Consider the following 18,757-nt stretch of genomic DNA (forward strand, 5'->3'; position numbering starts at 1 on the left):
ACACTACTACCTCCAGGTGTGGAATGAGGCACTCAACCAGGCTGGGATTGATGCCTCTTTTGCCCTCTGAAAGGCAGAAAGTATTTACTATCCTCCAGCCATCCAGGCTTCTAGTTCATCTGTCCCTAAGGCTAATGTGCCTCCCAGAAAGCAGATGCTAGAAAGGACAGCCAAGCCAAAGCCCAAGCCCTTCCTTCTTCTAGCCATCCATTCGAGGAAGCTAAGCAGTCTGAGGCTACCAGGAAACCAATTGAAACAACCAAAGAGATGGCCCATGATGCTGCCCAACTCCTCATTGCCCTTAAGGAGCCTACCATGAAGAAGGAATCTACCCAGCCCATGGAGATTGTCCTGGCGACCCTTCCGGTCACCATCAATGAGGACTCAAAGGGTAAAGGGTCTACTTTGACCAACATAGCTCCTAACCAGCCTCCAAAGACTTGCAAGGACAAGCTTGTGATAAAGATGAAGCCCTGATTTGTCCTTGTCCATTCCTTCTTTTAGACTTAGTAGTTTTTTTTTTTTAAATGTAATTTGATCTCCTGTAAGTAAATTGCCTTATCCTAAGGCTTAAATTAATGAAAATGACAAGTCTTTCTTTCATGTTTATGATGTTTGTATATTTTCTTTCTATAGTTTCTGTTTTACTTAATACTGAATTAGCAGGATAATGAGATATGACCCACTTTGTTATATGCATAAGTGATAATACCTTCCTAATTAATCAACAAAATCAAAAATTACTAAGTCAACAACATTAGTAAAACACACTTTTAACTTCAAAATCCATACATCACAACAACGCAATCATTCACATCATTCCCCATAAACCTAATGACCTTGAGGAAGTAATCAGATATTGACCAGACAACAGATATATTTGATATACTCACAAACGCTTTAAGTGATGCTCATGAACTTCCACTTGTTTAGATCACCAAGGTAGGTGGTCCGAGGGTCTAGTTATGACCAAGGTTCTATTTGATATCTTGAAGAATGATGAAAAATATCAATTTATCCAAGGTATGTGGTCCGAGGAGCCAGACATGACCAATGTTTTGTTTGATACTTTGAAGAATAACTTGAAGTGTTAATTTATCCAAAGTAGATGGTCCGATGAATTAGACATAACTAAAGTTCTGTTTAACACTTAGAAAAATGATGAAAAATATCAATTTATCCAAGGTATTTGATCCGAGGAGCTAGGCATGACCAAAGTTCTATTTCATACTTTGAAGAATAACTTGAAGTGCTAATTTACCCAAAGTAGATGGTCCGAAGAACCAGACATAACTAAGGTTCTATTTAACACTTAGAAAAATGATGAAAAATATCAATTTATCCAAGGTATGTGGTCCGAGAAGCCAAGCATGACTAAGGTTCTGTTTGATACTTTGAAGAATAACTTGAAGTGTTAATTTACCTAAAGTCAAAGGTTCGAGGAACCAGACATAACTAAAGTTCTATTTAACACTTAAAAAAATGATGAAAAATATCAATTTATCCAAGGTATGTGGTCCGAGGAGCCAGACATGATCAAGGTTCTGTTTGATACTTTGAAGAATAACTTGAAGTGTTAATTTACCTAAAGTAGATGGTCTTAGGAACCAGACATAACTAAGGTTCTGTTTAACACTTAGAAAAATGATGAAAAATATCAATTTATCCAAGGTTTGTAGTCCGAGGAGCCAGGCATCACCAAGGTTCTGTTTGATACTGGACCATAATGAGAAATGTGATGCATGAAGTAATAAGCGATATATAATAGTAAAAACCTTCATTAATAATAATATATTAGCAAGTTATTTACATTTTAAGGACGTGGTACAACATTTTCATCTAGATCTTCAAGATAATAAGCTCCTATCCCGGCCACCGAGGTTATGCGATATGGCCCTTCTCAGTTGGGCCCTAACTTTCCCTACACTGGATTTTTTGTAGTACCCAGAACCTTCATTAAAGCCAAATCCCCTAGTGCCAATGGCCTTAACTTCACGTTTGAGCTTATGTTGATAATATGCCAACTGAACCATGGCGTTTTCTCTCCACTCTTCAACCAAATCCAAGCTTCTTTCTAACAATCCGTCATTGTTACCTGGAGTGAAAGAACTTGTCTTCAGTGTTTGGAATCTAGTTTCGAGAGGAATTACAGCCTCGGCCACATAAGTCATTGAAAAGGGTGTTTCCCCTGTGGATCTGCGAAGAGTAGTTTGATATGTCCAAAGGATGTGTGGCAATTCCTCCACCTATTTTCCCTTCGCATCATCTAACATTTTCTTGAGCCCATTCACTATTACTTTATTGACAACCTCAGCCTATCCATTCCCCTAGGGATAAGCCGGGGTGGGATATCTGTTGGCAATGCCCAGATCACAGCAATATCTTTTGAAAGCCTTACTATCAAATTGAAGGTCGTTATTTGAGATGAGGGTATTTGGAATTCCAAACCTAGTGACAATACTTTTCCAAAACAATCTTTTTGCATCCAAGTCCCTGATATTTGACAGTGGCTCAACTTCAACCCATTTGGTGAAATAATCTATGCCAACCAATAGCCATCTCTTATTCCCTACTGCCTTAGGGAAGGGTCCCACGATATCCAAGCCCCATTAAGCAAAAGGCAAAGGTTTGGAAAGGGTATTGAGGGCGCCTCCCAGTTGTTGAATGTTCGTATCAAACCTCTGACATTGGTCGCACTTCTTCATATATTCTTGCGCTTCCCTCTACATATTTGGCCACTATTACTCTTGGGTGAGTGCCCTGTGAGATAAGGATCTACCTCTTGTATGACTCCCATAAATCCCTTCATGTAGTTCTTCTAAAAGTAGCTCTGTTGTTTCAGGGTGTATATAAAGCAGGTATGGTCCAGAAAAAGAGTGTTTGTATAGCTTTTGGTCCTCAGATAGCCAGAATCGAGGTGCCTTTCTACGTACCTTGTCCACTTCAAACTTCTCCTTGGGCAAGATACTTCCTTGAGGAATAGCACTATAGAGTCCATCCAACTAGGTCCCGCCCTGACCTGATGAACTCAGACCATATCACCTTTCATCTCAGTAGGCTTACACAGGTCTTCTACAAGGATGACCCGAGGTAAGCTCTACATCGAGGATGTTACGAGGGTGGCTAGGAAATCAGCATGAGTATTCCTGCTTCTAGGGACTTGCACTAAGGTGAAAGACTCAAAGTTTGACTGTAAATGTCTCGCTTGATTCAAGTATTCTTGCATTCTCGAGTCCCTGGCCTCCAACTCTCCTTCCACTTGTCCAACAATCAATTTTGATTCTAAGAACATCTGCACTGTTTTTCCTCCTACCTTCTGGACCGCAGCCATCCCAACCAATATGCCCTCATACTCAGCTTTATTATTTGTGGCTGAGAAACTTAGCCTTAAGGACTTTTCAATAACGATCATCTCGGGAGAAACTATAACTAGCTCCACTTCTAATCCTCTTTGATTTGCCGCACCATCAACATACACCTTCTAAGATGAAGTCTCTTGCAGGGAGACCATGCCAACTAATTTTTCATTCATATTCTGCTTGTCTTCTTTTTCTTCTACCGAAGGTTCAGCAAACTCGGCCACCAGGTCTGCAAGAACCTGACCTTTAACAGAGGTGCGAGGCATGTACTTAATATCAAAAGCTCCTAAGATTGTACCCCATTTGGTAATTCTTCTAGTGTAATCAGCGTTATGAAGTATTGGTTTAAGCGGAAGTTAGGTCAAAACTACAACTGTATGAGTTTGGAAGTAGTAGGGGAGCTTACGCGTAGTGTGCACCACTGCCAAAATGGCTTTTTTCAATGGTAGGTAACGAATCTCGGCCTCGTGCAATGACTTGCTCATGTAGTAAACTAGCCTCTGCACACCATTATCAACCCGTACCAGCACCAGACTAATAACATGAGAAGCCACAACAATATAAGCAAACAAAATCTCATCATTCTCAAGTCTAGACATAACAGGTGGCTGAGAAAGATATTCCTTAAGCTGTTGAAAAGCCAAAGCACATTCCACTGTCCATTCAAATCCCTTCTACTTATTCAACAACTAGAAGAAAGGCCTACATCTGTCCACAGACTGAGAGATGAATTGGTTCAAGGCAGCAGTCATTCCTGTTAAATTTTGAACCTCTTTAGGATTCTAAGGTGGCAGCAAACTACTAATTGCTTTAACCTGATCTGGATTGACCTCAATTCCATGATGAGTGACCATATAACTTAAAAATTTACCTAATCCCACGCCAAAGGAACATTTGGAAGTATTGAGGCGCAATTTGTGTTTCCTTAGTATCTTAAAGATATTCCCCAAGTCTCCCACATGTTCAGACACCATTTTACTCTTTACTACTATGTCATCTACATAAACCTCAATATTTTCACCTAGTTGTGGCTCAAACATCCTAGTCATCATCCTTTGATAGGTAGCCTCAACGTTCTTTAAACCAAAAGGCATCACTTTGTAGTGATAATTTCCTATGAGAATACAAAGGCTATTTTTTTAGATCATTCAAGGCCAAGGGTATTTGATAATATCTTTGGAAGGCATCTAGAAAACTCATCCGAGAATGCCCCATGATGACATCTACCAATTGATCTATACGAGGCATTGGGAAGGGGTCTTTGGGGCAGGCTTTGTTCAAATCTGTGAAATCTACACATACTCGCCATTTCCCATTCTTCTTTTTCACTACCACTGTATTAACCAACCATTCAGGATAAAAAACTTCCTTGATAGCGCTTGCTTGCTTGAGTTTGATCACTTCCACTTTAATAGCATCAAAATGCTCTTTAGATGAACGCCGAAGTGGCTGCTTCTTAGGGAGGACAACCGGTTGACAATTAGGTGAAGACAAATGAAATTTAGATTTACACCAGGAGCTTCATAAGCATTCCATGCGAACATATCGATATTCTTTTTCAAAAATATGACCAGCTTTTCCTTCTCTTGAGGAGGCAATTGAGCTCCGACCTAAAAAAATTTCTTCGAATCATCGTCAATAACAATTTCCTCTTGATTTTCACACACGGGCCCTTCTAACACTATCTCCATGGGCATGACCGGGGTCCTTGATTGCTACGAGCTCCACTCAGCAAAGACCGAGGATTCAACTTCAGGCTGATGCATAATTGTAGCCGATATGCACTGCTTAGCCGTGAATTGGCTCCCAACCAGCTCTTCAATCTGGTCCCCCGACATATATTTCACCTTCAAATGTAGAGTTGAGGAAACAACTCCCAGTGCATGAAGCTAAGGTCTTGTCACAATGGCTATGTAGGGAGAGTAAGCATCCACCACGATGAAGTCCACTTCCACCACCTTTGAATTTGCTTGCATAGGTAATCTAATCTGGCCCTTTGGAATGACAACTTTCCCATCAAAGCTTATAAATGGTGAATCATAGGCTGTCACGTCCTCTGGTTTCAAATTCAGCCATTTGTATAAGTCAGGGTACATGATCTCTGCACCACTACCCTAGTCTACCATCACCCTCTTCACATCATACCCTCCTATCCTTAGCATGACTACCAAAGCATCATCGTGTGGCTGTGTGGTCCCAATCTTATCCTATTCTGAAAAACTCAATGCTAGTTGCATATCCATTCTAGCCCTCCTCAGCCTAAAATTAGAGTCCTCGGTGAATGTTCGTGCTACAGACATCACTCTGGAGGGACGAGAATCGGTCCTCCCAAGAGCAACAAAGATGACATTAATTGTGCCCAAAGGAGGCCTTAAGGAAGTATTCCCCTGAGTACCTAACTCTTTATGGTCTCCCTACCCGTTGGGCCGATACAAAAATTGTTTTAATCTTCCATCCCTGACTAGTTGCTCCAAATGATTCCACAAAGTCCTGCAATTCTCAGTGGAATATCCCCTCTCCCGGTGGTACTAACAATGAAGACTATAGTTGCACCTCATGGGGTCCCCTGCCATCTTGTTTGGCCATTTAAAGTATCGCTCGTTCTTAATTTTCTCCAAGACTTGATGTACCAGTTCTTAGAACACCATGCTGACCACCCAAGGAGCCGTAGACCTAGATTGCCTAGCAAAATCTCTTCGAGGTCTGTTATTGTTGTATCTTTCTGACTTGAAATCCCTTATCTCCTAAGGGATAACCTTCGCTTTCCTTTTCCCCTACTGTTGGTCCTCCTCAACCCGCTTATACTCGTCAATACGGTCCATGAGCCGGCGCACACTCCTCATAGGCTTTTTGGTCAGTGATTTTTTCAAATCATGATCGGCAAGCAAGCCGACCTTGAAAATCCTTATTGCTACATCTTCGAAGTCTCCGTTAATCTCATTAAACATCTCCCAGTATCTGTCTGAGTACATTTTCAGGGTTTCCCCTTCTCGCATGGTTATAGGTAGCAATGAATCTAAAGGCCGAGGAACTCTACTACTTGTAATAAAGCGAGATCCAAACACCGAGGTGAGTTCTTTAAAGGAATCAATAGAACCTACCCTTAGAACGTTAAACCATCTCATTGCCACGAGTCCCAAGCTAGATGGGAAAATCTTGCACATCAAAGCTTCATTCTAGAGTGCACAACCATCCTCTGGTTGAAGTGGCTAACATGTTCCACAGGGTCTATTTGGCCACTGTACATGGTGAACGTTGGCTGAGTGAATTGCCGAGGAAGTTTCCTTCCTTCAATTCTACGTGTGAATGGTGACCTGGAAATTTAGTTCAATGCTCTGCTCATAGCGTCATTTCCTAAGCCTTTACAGGATGAGTTCCTACTTCTGAGGCCATGAGGGCTGTCCTCCTCATACGAGAAAGACTTACTAGGGGGAGTCCTTGACCTGGGCTTGTAACTACTGTCTCCACCATCATTAGAAGAAGGGTCAGAAAAGGAAGGAGTTCGCCTTCACCGTTCGTGGCGCAACTTTTTCTTCAAACGATCAATCTTCAACTGCATGACTCTAGCATTTTCCTCATAAGAGACTTTGCTCCCACCTCGTGACTGACTCTTGCTAGTGTGGGTGGTGTGTACACTTCCCTCCCAGTCCCTACTTCTTTCAAGATTCAGGAAGTGATCTTGACGCTGGGACCCCATCGATTCTGCTTGGTGTGGACCTAATCCTACCATAACGTTAAACTTACTAAAACACAAGATTTCTCACAGATGGCGCCAATTGTAAGGTTGTAGTTTGCACCTAAGCCCAAAACAGAAAGGAAATAGGCTTAAAGAGCTCAATACAATGAATTTGTAGAGAGTGTGTTTGAAATCTAGGTTCTAATGAGTTTGTCTATCAATTGCAATGGGCCAAGATGACCAAAAAGTAAAGATGAAACAATTTTATATAAGGAAAATCGTCATCGGACTCAATCCGAGCAGGCTAATTCTTCTGTATATCTCACTTAAAGATAGATTACAAATATTGTTCTTTGCTCTACAGTGTTTTTTCTACTTCCTCTCTGATCCCTCCATTCTGGGGGTTTCCTCTACCTTTTATACCATTCTTCCTTCTCTCTCTAACCTCCACGTATGGATCAGCTTGTTCGTTTGAATACTTGTCCCATTAACACCTTCCTGAAGCCTTTGGAAACAGCTGTAAGGTTGAGCCATGCTACGTAGACATCACTTCTTCATTAATACGGCCAGAGAGTTAGCTGTAGGGCATTTAATGTTGTGGTAGCAGCTTTGCCTTTAGATATTTCATGGTTTTCTTTTGTCCTATAATCTTGTGGTGCATATCCTTATCAACAGAGTCCCATGGGATGTTGCCTCTAGACAGCAGACAATACATTCCGACCTCCGCTTAGCTAAACCGAGGAAATATTCCTCCTCAGACCACCTTCTTGGATGATCATGATCAGACTTTACCTCTCTATATACCAACACGGACCCTTAGTAAGATATTTACCTATTCTCGGATTGTTTAATGTCCTCGGATTGGGCCTCCGGCCCAGTGTGTACATAAATACGCTCTATCTCCCCCATAACAAGTTTTCCATTCATTTCTTAGTTTAATTTTTTTTAATCCTTTTACTTTAAGTTTAGAGACAAAAAAACAAACTTCACGCAAACTTTATAGATGAAAATAATAATTTTAGCCTATTATATATATATATATATATATATATATAATTTTAGGTTAAATTGATTTTTTTTTTTAAGAAGGTTAAATTGACTTGATCCATCCTATTTGACTCAACTCATAATAACATAATTGGGTTAGTTATTTTACCGATTTTGATTTTTCAAATATAAATGAGATGAATATAAAATAAATTTCTAAAATTTAATAGGTATTGTGAGGGCTTGGAACGTAAAATAGTTAGAGGGTTTGAGTTTGGAAAAAGTTTTTTTCATATTCATTGCCATTCCTATAAAATAACCGTTTCCTATATAATCCAACATAATTTGGAGGGAAATAATTATTTCAATAGGAAGACAAAAACCATGAAAGCTTATTTGATAGAGAATGTGGGGGTGGGGGGTGTGGGGGTCCAAGGAGCATAGAGTATTAGATTGTGGAAAACCATGTATAAGCCAGCCCGAATAGATGAGTTAGACTCGAGGAGTCCACTTGCCCGAGGATGGAAGCAGAAACAGGCTAGTTAGTACCCTATAAAGGCCCAGAAAGGGAAAAGGGAACCATGGAAGGGGCAAAGGACGTGGCAGGAAGTTTCTTGAAAGATATGCTTCCTACCTCTGCATTGAATGCTTCATACCAACTATATCAGCTGCATTATAGTGGAAATGACACCTAAACAGTGACTTCACAGCTAGCAGCCCTTTCTACCACCTTCAGCAGAGTTGTGGTGGGACAAGTACCCTGAGAAATGTTTAAAGGTGTACAAGTGGAGAGTTATGATGCAAGAAAGGAGGATATAAAAGAGAGGGAACCTCCCAGAAGGAGGGGGCTTTTTTTGGAATATAGAAAGCTAGGAAGTAAACAATGTATTACTGGTAACATTCATATATAAGAAATCAATCTTCGGACTTACTCGAGGAGAGCATTTTTCTCAATCATCACTTATACTTCACTTCTCTATCACTCTCGTCTGATTGGCTACAAGCTAGGACTTAGTTTAGAATTGCACTTGAAGTGTTTTATCACTCTCTTTCAAGAAACTCTATTGTTTGGGTTTGGTTTGAAAGACAAGGCATCACTGTTCTTAGTGGGCTTGGGCCTTTATTTTTTGAGCACTTACAGAGAATATGAAGAAATGTGGATATTTGTTTTTTCTTTAAAAAAAAAAAATTAGTGATACATCTTTCATTTGTTTTTTTAAGATGCTCTTTGTTTTTTTTTTTTTTTTTTGGGAATGATAATATTTAATTTTTTAACTCATGGTGTCTACTTTATGATGATTGTTTTTTTTTTATCTTCAAGCTAAGACATCAAATAGTTTATGGTGTAGGTGGGTTGAGCCCCTAATTTCTTATTCAATGACCAAGGTCTTACCAATTATGCTAATTAATTGGGATCCACAAAGATGCTCTTTGAATTATACTTAATTTTTTTTTATGGAGAATCTTTCTTACTTTTCTATAATAAATATTGCCAATAAGCCAATTCGTATACTTAAGAGAGAGAACAAAAAAAAAAAAAAAAAATTATAGTGTCTGTTTGAGAACAACTTATTTAGTTTTTTGTTGAAATTTTTTGTTAAAAATATGTTAAATATACCTATATTTAAAAAAAAAAAGTGAAAAAAGTGAAGTTTTAAAAAGTTATATATAAAAGCTAAAAACTAAAAATTACTATTAAAAGTTTATGTCAAATACACTGGAACAGTGCATGGTATATTAAATTCAATATTGGTAGGAGAGAGACAAAACACTATAATCACTTTTTTTTTTTTTTTATGGGAAAAAAATCACAATTAAAATGATGAAAGATAAAGAACATAATATATTTTAATAATTCCCTTATGACTTATTAGTATAGGATATTTTAGAATTAGAGACATAAAGTATAAACAGTTAGTGAACTCCCCCCCCCTCCTTTCCCCCATTTAGTAACCGAGAGAAGAATTTGTAAAATGTAGAATGGTCATGCATTGGTGATGTCATTCGACTTTGGAGTATGATATTCCAGGCAGCCAAACAGACCACACTATGCCCATCACATCGGAGTGAACCCGACCCTCCGGGAAGTTAAACTCACACGCCCCTCCTGTAATATAAGCAAGAGTAGCTTCATAGCCAGCTCCTGCACTGGACACGTGGCACCAACTTCCGCACCTAATATCTTCCTCAAAAAAAAAAAAAAAAAAAAAATCCCCATTTAATAGTTAAAAAAAAAACAAAAACAAAAATGAAAAGCTAATCCTACTAATAGAATTTTAGTTCTTTTGAAGACATTGGAGTATATTTATTGGACTTGGAGAATAAAAACTTGTTTGGTACATATGTTTAAATATATGTTTTTAATTTTTAAATAATATTACACGTATTTTTATACAGTTTTTCGTCTATACGTATTTTTTAAAAAATACGAACAATATTATTAGAACAATGTTATCAAACGACCCCTAAGTTGTAGGGACTGACTTGCGTTCGATAACATGTGCATTATAATTGTTTGAATTTAGACACATGTCAAATAATTATTGTATATTGACTTTTAAATGGGTTTGCTACACAAGAGTTGTGTACTCAACTTTTGCCCTAAGTTGTAAACTCGAAGATTTAAAGTTTCATTTGTCCTATTATCTATCTATATGAGATATTCAAGATGTTTTAGGAACTGAAAATAAAATAATTGGACCAAAGACAAGAAACTGATTGGTTCTTTATATTCCAAAAAATATATTTGACATAATATTCATTTATGCTAATTTTATGTCCAGTCATTCACTGCCTTGTACAATATCCACAATTGATCTAATGATGTTCACATTTTAAAAAGTAAAAAGAATTTATCCATGTTTGAAATATAAAAGTTAATGAGTGAGGTTTTGGTTAGAACAATTAGTAAATTTTTTTATTATTGTATAAGAGATTTAAGATTTAAACATTACTTATATCAAAAATTAATTATAGTTTTGATATAATGATAAAGATTTATCGTTACATAAGTTAAAATTCTATTATTTATTAAAAAAAACAGAAAAGTGGATGTAAAAAAAGTGGATAAAACAGATGAAACTGAGAAAATGAAGGGCAATATACTATAGTTGGTAGCATTGTTATTGATTCCGTTCCGTTCCGGCCGGAACGGCCGGAATTTTTCGTTCCGGTATGCAAACCGGTACCGGAATACCCAACGTTCCACCTCGGGCCAGATTTCGGGCCATTCCGGTCCATTCCGGCCATTCCGGTCCATTCCGGCCAATTCCGGCCGAGATGTGAATTCCGGCCGGTACATGATTTGGCCTATGGAAAAAAAAAAAAAAAAAAAAAAAAAAAAAATTTGATGGCTAATATTATGTTATAAATTTTGTTGGCTTATTAGTTATTAATTATTATGTGCTTATGTAATGAGTAATGACTTGTTATAAATCTTCTTATTGTTTGATGTTGTATTGAGGTTTAAGACATAAAAGTTAAGACTAAATGTTTTGTATTATTTGATGTTTAGTTATTGTCTTGTAAATCTTCTTATTGTGTGATGTTAAATAGATGTTATATTGATGTTTAAGACTTAAGAGTTAAGACTAAATGATTTGTATTATTTGAAATTTAGTTATTTATTTATTAGAATTGACAATTTTATGTTTTACAAGAATATATATAATTTAATTTTTGAAACACCTTAAAACTAAAATCAAATACGGCATCGAAATATTCCATTCCACTGGACAAACCGAAACGGGGTCCGAAACGGTATTAATAACAATGGTTGGTAGTATGCTAGACCACACTTCACTACTAGTTCTGTACCATGTAAAGCGGATTTGGTTCAACAAGAAAGAAAGAAACGTTTGGAATTTGGAGAGAGAGAGAGAGAGAGAGAATCCAAAAAAGAAAAAAGAAAAAAAAGAAAAAAGAATTCATAAAGAATTCCTGTTTGTTTAGTAAAATTGTTTTGGTTCTGACGAGGACGTTATGTTTCAAAAGAGCGTCCAAGTTCTCTTCATGTAACTCCCCCATGGGCCCCACACTTCTCTCTCTCCTTCCCCACCTTGTCCTTCTCTCCCTTCTCCCTTTTTATTTCCTTCTTCTCCTACTCTTTCCTTCCCTACAAAAACAACGGCGCGGACAACCTCTCTCTCCCTCTCTCTCTCTCTCTCTTTCTCTCCAAAGCGGTTTTTTTTTGTTTTTGTTTTTGTTGGGCTTTTGGGTCTGTTTGAAATTTGAAAAACAAAGAGGGAGGAAGAAGAAGAAGAAGAAGAAGAAGAAGAAGATGAATAATATGAAAGTGTTTTGGTGAAGAAAAAGAAAGTTGCCTTCTTTAATATTTTGGGTGTTGTAAAGAGAGGTAGCTGAAGAGTTTGGAGCAAAAAAAAAAAAAAAACAAAAATAGAAACAAAGTCTGTTTCTTTTTTGTTTCTTGTATGAGCAATTTACATGGTTTTTAATCTAATGGAAGAAGATGAGGTGGTGGTGGTGGTGGAGGAGGGGTGTTGCTGACATGTGCAAATGAAAGGTGGGGATTTGGTGCTGATTGTTGTTGAAGAAGAGCTATAAAAAAAAATGGGTTGCAGAGTTTAAACGCTTTGCATGTGTGAAGCATAAGATCTGAAGCTGGGTTTGATTGGAAAATCTACAAACTGGGTTTTGTATTGTGACTTGTGCCTCTTCAGGTGCGTTTTCTACTTTGACCTGCATTTCTGGATTTTTTTTTTTCCGGTTTTTTTCGTTTGTAAAGGTTGGTGGGTTTTTTATTTTTTATTTTTAAAGCTTGATTTTTTAATGATATCTTGCTTGTGGGTTTTGTTTTTTGTTTCTTTTCCTGGAGGGTCTTTGGCTTGGTGGTGTTGTTGTTGTTGTTTTTGTTTGTTTGTTTGTTTTTTTTTCTTTGGGTATATTAATTTGGTGGAGAAAAATGTCGTCATCTTCTTCACTGTGCTATTCATGAATTTGTTATGGAATAAAATAGTTGTAATATTTAAGTGATTAGGGACAAATTATGGAGAAAGAGAATTAAGCTAAATTCTTAAGAGTATTTAAAAAGAAATTAGTGTTTATATATATAGATGGTTGGTGTGTTAGATCTTAAAGCATTTCCGTTGAATTCCTTTAGATTTTAAATAAGCTTTCCAATTTTGCTGCACATGTTTCTTTTACAGGAAATGAGAATTGTAGATTGGCATTTGAGTTTATAATTCAATACATAGTTTTTTCAGAAGTTTATTATTGTTGCTGCTGGGGTTGTGGAGGATTGAAAGTCTATTGCTAAATGGATTGAAGGGACATTTTTCTTTGGATGCACAATGTCAAAGGCATTGGCATCTGGGCTGTTGATTTCACTTCTTATAATGTCGGTATCTGCAGCCGATAACGGATATCCCCGATGTAACTGTGAGGATGAGGGTAGCTTGTGGAGTATTGAGAGCATTCTGGAGTGTCAGAAAGTGAGTGATTTCTTGATTGCTGTGGCCTACTTCTCGATACCCATTGAGCTGCTTTACTTTGTTAGCTGCTCAAACGTCCCGTTCAAATGGGTTCTCTTTCAGTTCATTTCATTCATTGTTCTGTGTGGACTGACCCACTTGCTCAATGGCTGGACTTATGGTCCACACCCATTTCAGCTAATGCTGGCTCTCACGGTCTTCAAGATTCTCACTGCTTTGGTCTCATGTGCCACTGCTATCACACTCATCACTCTCATCCCTTTGCTTCTCAAAGTCAAGGTGAGGGAATTCATGTTGAAGAAGAAGACTTGGGATCTAGGACGAGAGGTTGGAATTATTATGAAGCAGAAAGAAGCTGGGTTGCATGTTCGGATGCTTACTCAAGAGATTCGGAAATCCCTTAATAGACATACAATTTTGTACACAACCCTAAATGAGCTATCTGAGACACTGGGTTTGCAGAACTGTGCAGTTTGGATGCCTAATGAGAATAAAACAGAGATGAACTTGACCCATGAGGCTTATGAGAGGCGGAATCATTCAGATTCATATAATTGTTCTATACCAATTACCGTTCCAGATGTTGTAAGGATCAAGGGGAGCGATGAAGTGAATATCCTTAGCCCCGACTCAGCACTTGCCGCTGCAAGCAGTGGAGAGACAGGTGAGCCAGGACCAGTAGCTGCAATTCGAATGCCAATGCTTCGGGTTTCCAATTTCAAAGGAGGAACTCCTGAGATGAGACAGGCTTGTTATGCAATATTAGTTTTGGTTCTTCCAAGTGGACAACCTAGATCTTGGAGCAGCCAGGAAATTGAGATTATTAAGGTAGTTGCTGATCAGGTGGCTGTGGCTCTTTCCCATGCTGCTCTTCTTGAAGAGTCGCAGCTCATGAGAGAGAAATTGGCCGAGCGAAATCGAGCCTTGCAACAGGAAAAAATGAATGCTATGATGGCAAGCCAGGCAAGAAATTCCTTTCAAAAGGTAATGAGCGATGGGATGAGGAGGCCAATGCACTCAATTTTGGGTTTGCTTTCAATGATGCAGGATGAGAATATGAGTAGTGATCAACAAACCATTGTGGACACAATGGTGAGGACCAGCAATGTTCTATCAACCCTGATAAATGATGTGATGGACAATTCTAGGAAAGATAGTGGAAGATTTCCATTAGAGATGAGATCATTTCGCTTACATGCCATGATAAGAGAAGCAGCTTGCCTAGCTAAGTGCTTGTGTGTTTATAAAGGCTTTGGTTTTGCAATTGAGGTTGAGAAGACACTGCCTGATCATGTAATGGGTGATGAAAGAAGGGTTTTTCAGGTGATTCTGCATATGGTTGGGAACCTGTTGAATGGAAACAATGGAGGGGGTTTTGTAATTTTCCAGGTTTTAAAAGAGAGTCGAAGTCAGGGAAGGAATGACCAAAGATGGTCGGCCTGGAGGCATGGCTCTTCTGATGGGGATGTATATGTTAGATTTGAGATTGGGATAAACAATAATGGTTCTCAATCGGAGGGTGCAATTTCTATTGCACAGCCTGTTGGTAGGAGATACCCCAGTGACGGCCTTGAGGAAAGCTTGAGCTTCAGCATTTGCAAAAAGCTAGTACAGGTGAGAATGATGGATTTTGTGTGTGCATTTTATTTGTTCCTTCATCTGGTAATTGGTCCTGATTAGTTATAAATGTAGACAAGTTGTTCTTGAAACCAAACGTATTATAATGGCCTCTTGAGTCTTGATTGACTGCTTGCAAAGGACAAGGACTGAAGCTGTTTTGGTTACTATGATATTCCAATTCACATGTTTTCTTAGTGTATACAGAATTTATTGTTTATCTTGGATCAGCCGTAGCTGGCATTGATTGTCCACATTATGCACAACTGCTTGTTTTTTTTTTTTTTTGGGGGGGGGAAGAACATAGTGTCCTTTTATGTTTGTTGGATTGGGTATCTTTATGGCTGAGATCCTCAAAATGGTTTTATAGTTTTTAAATTTTGGTGAACAGAAAGACATTGTGATGAATCAATTTATTCAATTCGTAAAGGGTTACTTGTATACTTGCATTATTACAAGATGGAACCATCATGGCAAATAGAACTTCTCATATTTTTTCTGACATGCATGTATCTCACACCTTGAGAAGGGTCTACTGCTAGTACTGTTTCAGTTGGATTCAGAACTTTATACATTTTTAACTTCAAACACTGCTGAAGCAACTGAAAGTAGCCTGTTTTTTATTTTATTTTTATTTTTTTAAATTTAAATTATCTGATGATTCTGATAACTTATTATTGTTGCAGTTAATGCAAGGTAACATACGACTTGTTCCTAGCCCTCAAGGTCTTGCTCAAAGCATGGCACTTGTCCTTCGCTTCCAACTCCGACCATCCATTGCAATAGCAATCTCAGAACCTGGAGAATCTTCAGAGCAGCCTCTTTCTAACTCTCTTTTCAGAGGCTTACAAGTTTTATTAGCTGATGATGATGACGTGAACAGGGCCGTGACACGAAAGTTGCTTGAAAAGCTAGGTTGCACAGTTACTGCCGTATCGTCTGGATTAGAATGCCTTGGTGCTATTGGCCCTACAGGTTCTTCTATCCAAATCATTCTTTTAGATCTTCACATGCCCGATTTGGATGGGTTTGAAGTTGCAGCAAGACTTCGACAGTTTCGTAGCCGTTGTTGGCCGCTGATTGTTGCCTTAACAGCTAGTGCTGATGAAGATGTGTGGGAAAGATGTATGCATATTGGAATTAATGGAATCATTCGGAAACCGGTTCTGTTGCAAGGTATTGCAAATGAGCTTAGAAGAGTCCTGATTCAAGCAAACAAAGTTGTATGATTAGTCCGATGACAGGCTGTAAGTTAGAGAATAACAGTGGTCAGGATTCTTATACATCCTTCAGGGGTTCTTGATAAAAATAAGAAAAATAACATTATTTGGCACCCCCAATGCCCCCACAAGGCGTCTAGCACACAGATGTTATACAAACAACATTCAAAGTCAAAATGCTATACAAAATTAGGTCACTTCTTGTACCTTTATGTGGTTTGAGTTATATTATAATTGCATGATCTAATCACAGGTAATTAAAGTTGAACACGCCCCTCTAATGAAAAGATATCTGCATGGTCAAAATTTTGCAAGTTTGATTTGCAGATTTTTCATACTATTGTAGAGCACATTCAAGTACACTAACCTGAGGTTAGATGCAACATTGGGAAATTTAAGGATACTGTTGGGGGCATCCGAAAATGAAAATGTATAATCTTTTAGTAATTATTATTTTTCAGTAATCACTTTATAGTCCTAATGTTGCAGAAGTGGAAGCTTTAAGCATTGGATACAACTGTTTGTTTTTTTTGTCTTACAACTGTTTGTTTTTTGTTATAGCAATCATTTTATAGATTAATGATAAGATTGTAAATTGAAATGAATTAGGGTGCTTTCCTTGAAAATGAAAATTGTAATAGGGACTCATAGTCATAGGGACCAATGTTTTGTAGCGTTATCAATTCACTGTCATTCATAACAAGCAATATGTGCTGCATTGTAAAACAGCGAAGGTATTCAATGAGACTTTCTTTTTCGGTTAAGATCTTTTTATGTAATAGTAATTCATTAGCACTTTAGTAATGCGAAAACTACTAAATGAGTATCCAAGGACATTGATACTAAATGTTATATTGTCTACATTTTTTGTAGCAATGATTTGTTAGAATATTACTAACACGAAAGCTACAGTAGAGCATCTGTTTCGAAGGACATTGCTGCCTTTTGCTTGTTTTATACATGTCTTATTAGCTTTCTATGGCATGTATTTGCCATGTTGAGAGAGTGTTTCATGCATTGGTATGTGTATCATTTCTTTCATAGCGTGAGTCCTATACAGTTAGATTCATATATTGAGATAAAATGAATATATTTGATGATTCAATACATAAGATAATTTTTTTTCTTTTTGAGAAAGTTTCAACTTATGGCGTCCGTTCCTGATGATAACTCTTTATTATCAGACCAAGACACTAATCAGTTTTTGGTGTAGGCGGGGATTGAACCTCAGATCTCTTATACAACTATCAGAGATTTTAACAGTTGAGTTAACTGGAATTCACCAATACATAAAATAATTATTAGAAAGAGAGAGGTAGAATGTAACTCTACTAAAAGCATAGGATAGTAATCCATGGCTTGCCCCAAAGATTAATTTAACTTCGAATATTTTTAGAGAGGATGTTACACAATTTTTGAAGTAGATCATGTTTTAAAATGAAGTTTGCCGTGATAAGTTTTTTGTAAGCAAAAATTTGGGGTTGGGTAACTCATTGGCAATGGAGATTACTTCTATTCAGGGGAAGGGGGAAACAAAGATGAAGATTACTTGTACAACATCCCATTATTGCCAAAGATACGGATTCCGAAAGTTGTGTAAGAGTATGGGTCAATTTTCTTCATTGTGGTTACTTGTTTTGAAACCATGCATGAATCTTAGTACGATTATGGACTCTTTTCTTTTGCTTCACTATCATGTCACGTGGACCCTTTCCTCATCCCACAAAAATCTCAGCCCAAAACAGGAACTTGCTTTGATATTCATCAACAATGGCCAATTGATTCTATATCATCATTATTATATTTGGAGGACTTTAGACATTTACATCCATTTGGATTACTGACTAATTCCCTACACGCATTCTTCTCTCTCTCTCTCTCTTCTATCCATCACTTTTGCCTATCAATTGCTCTACTACATTTCTTGTAAAAGTGGTATAAGGTGGTGGCTCATCTTGAATCATTATTAGGTTGGTGAAATCCTTGTCAACATTATGGGATTAGATCTTAGGCATATCACTCTCAATGGATCCTACCGACCACCCACTTTTATATTCCCACAATTCAATGGGCGTTAAATGTTGTCTCTCTACATTCTGGTTTCTTTTTCACATCTTAACTAATCCTATGTGAAAAAATACATGGTTTAATAAGCACACCATCTGAGCTAAACCCCAGAAAAACCCTCAAAGTCTTGAGCATCAAAAACGTCAAATGCATATCGAGCTGCTGGTCTAATTGTCGGTGCATAGAGATCCACTCGCTAAGACAATATCATGTGCGTGAAGTTAGCCTCCTGGCTCCACCATATTTGAAAATTACCAAGAGGTGCTGTCTCTTGGGAAGCAACAACTTGGTCAAAATTAATGGCTTGGAGAAAAAAAAAAAAAAAAAACAATTTGATGTGTGTTCCATTACGGATGATGGGTCTCAATTCTATCATGCAAC

General features: G+C 37.8%; 2 protein-coding genes across 2 annotated transcripts; one reads left to right on the forward strand and one right to left on the reverse strand.

Moving 5' to 3' along the window:
- Positions 1–3,097: 3,097 nt before the first annotated feature.
- Positions 3,098–5,455, reverse strand: LOC142624969 (uncharacterized). Its single transcript, XM_075798687.1, has 4 exons — positions 5,264–5,455; positions 3,766–3,988; positions 3,560–3,645; positions 3,098–3,478 (listed from the first exon to the last, which is right to left on the reverse strand). Exons 1-4 carry the CDS (start codon positions 5,453–5,455, stop codon positions 3,098–3,100), a joined length of 882 nt encoding a protein of 293 aa, XP_075654802.1.
- A 6,720-nt stretch (positions 5,456–12,175) lies between these two features.
- LOC142624279 (ethylene receptor 2-like) lies at positions 12,176–16,566 on the forward strand. The gene is made up of 3 exons (XM_075797806.1): positions 12,176–12,701; positions 13,188–15,086; positions 15,776–16,566. The coding sequence occupies exons 2-3, from the start codon at positions 13,332–13,334 to the stop codon at positions 16,316–16,318; spliced, it is 2,298 nt and encodes a 765-aa protein (XP_075653921.1). The 5' UTR covers positions 12,176–12,701; positions 13,188–13,331; the 3' UTR covers positions 16,319–16,566.
- Positions 16,567–18,757: the final 2,191 nt, after the last annotated feature.

The sequence above is a fragment of the Castanea sativa genome, chromosome 2 (genome assembly GCF_040712315.1).
Source record: "Castanea sativa cultivar Marrone di Chiusa Pesio chromosome 2, ASM4071231v1".
In the NCBI taxonomy this organism is placed as follows: domain Eukaryota; kingdom Viridiplantae; phylum Streptophyta; class Magnoliopsida; order Fagales; family Fagaceae; genus Castanea; species Castanea sativa.

What these genes read in the sequence shown, in the direction of transcription:
- LOC142624969 (XM_075798687.1), bottom strand. Translation starts at nt 5,455, where the DNA reads ATGTACCCTGACTTATACAAATGGCTGAATTTGAAACCAGAGGACGTG. An exon ending in GGCAGTGGTGCACACTACGC is followed by an intron (nt 3,646 to 3,765) that starts GTAAGCTCCCCT and finishes GTACAATCTTAG; the next exon opens with GAGCTTTTGATATTAAGTAC. An exon ending in CCGAGTTTGCTGAACCTTCG is followed by an intron (nt 3,479 to 3,559) that starts GTAGAAGAAAAA and finishes TCATCTTAGAAG; the next exon opens with GTGTATGTTGATGGTGCGGC.
- LOC142624279 (XM_075797806.1), top strand. Translation starts at nt 13,332, where the DNA reads ATGTCAAAGGCATTGGCATCTGGGCTGTTGATTTCACTTCTTATAATG. An exon ending in TTTGCAAAAAGCTAGTACAG is followed by an intron (nt 15,087 to 15,775) that starts GTGAGAATGATG and finishes TTATTGTTGCAG; the next exon opens with TTAATGCAAGGTAACATACG.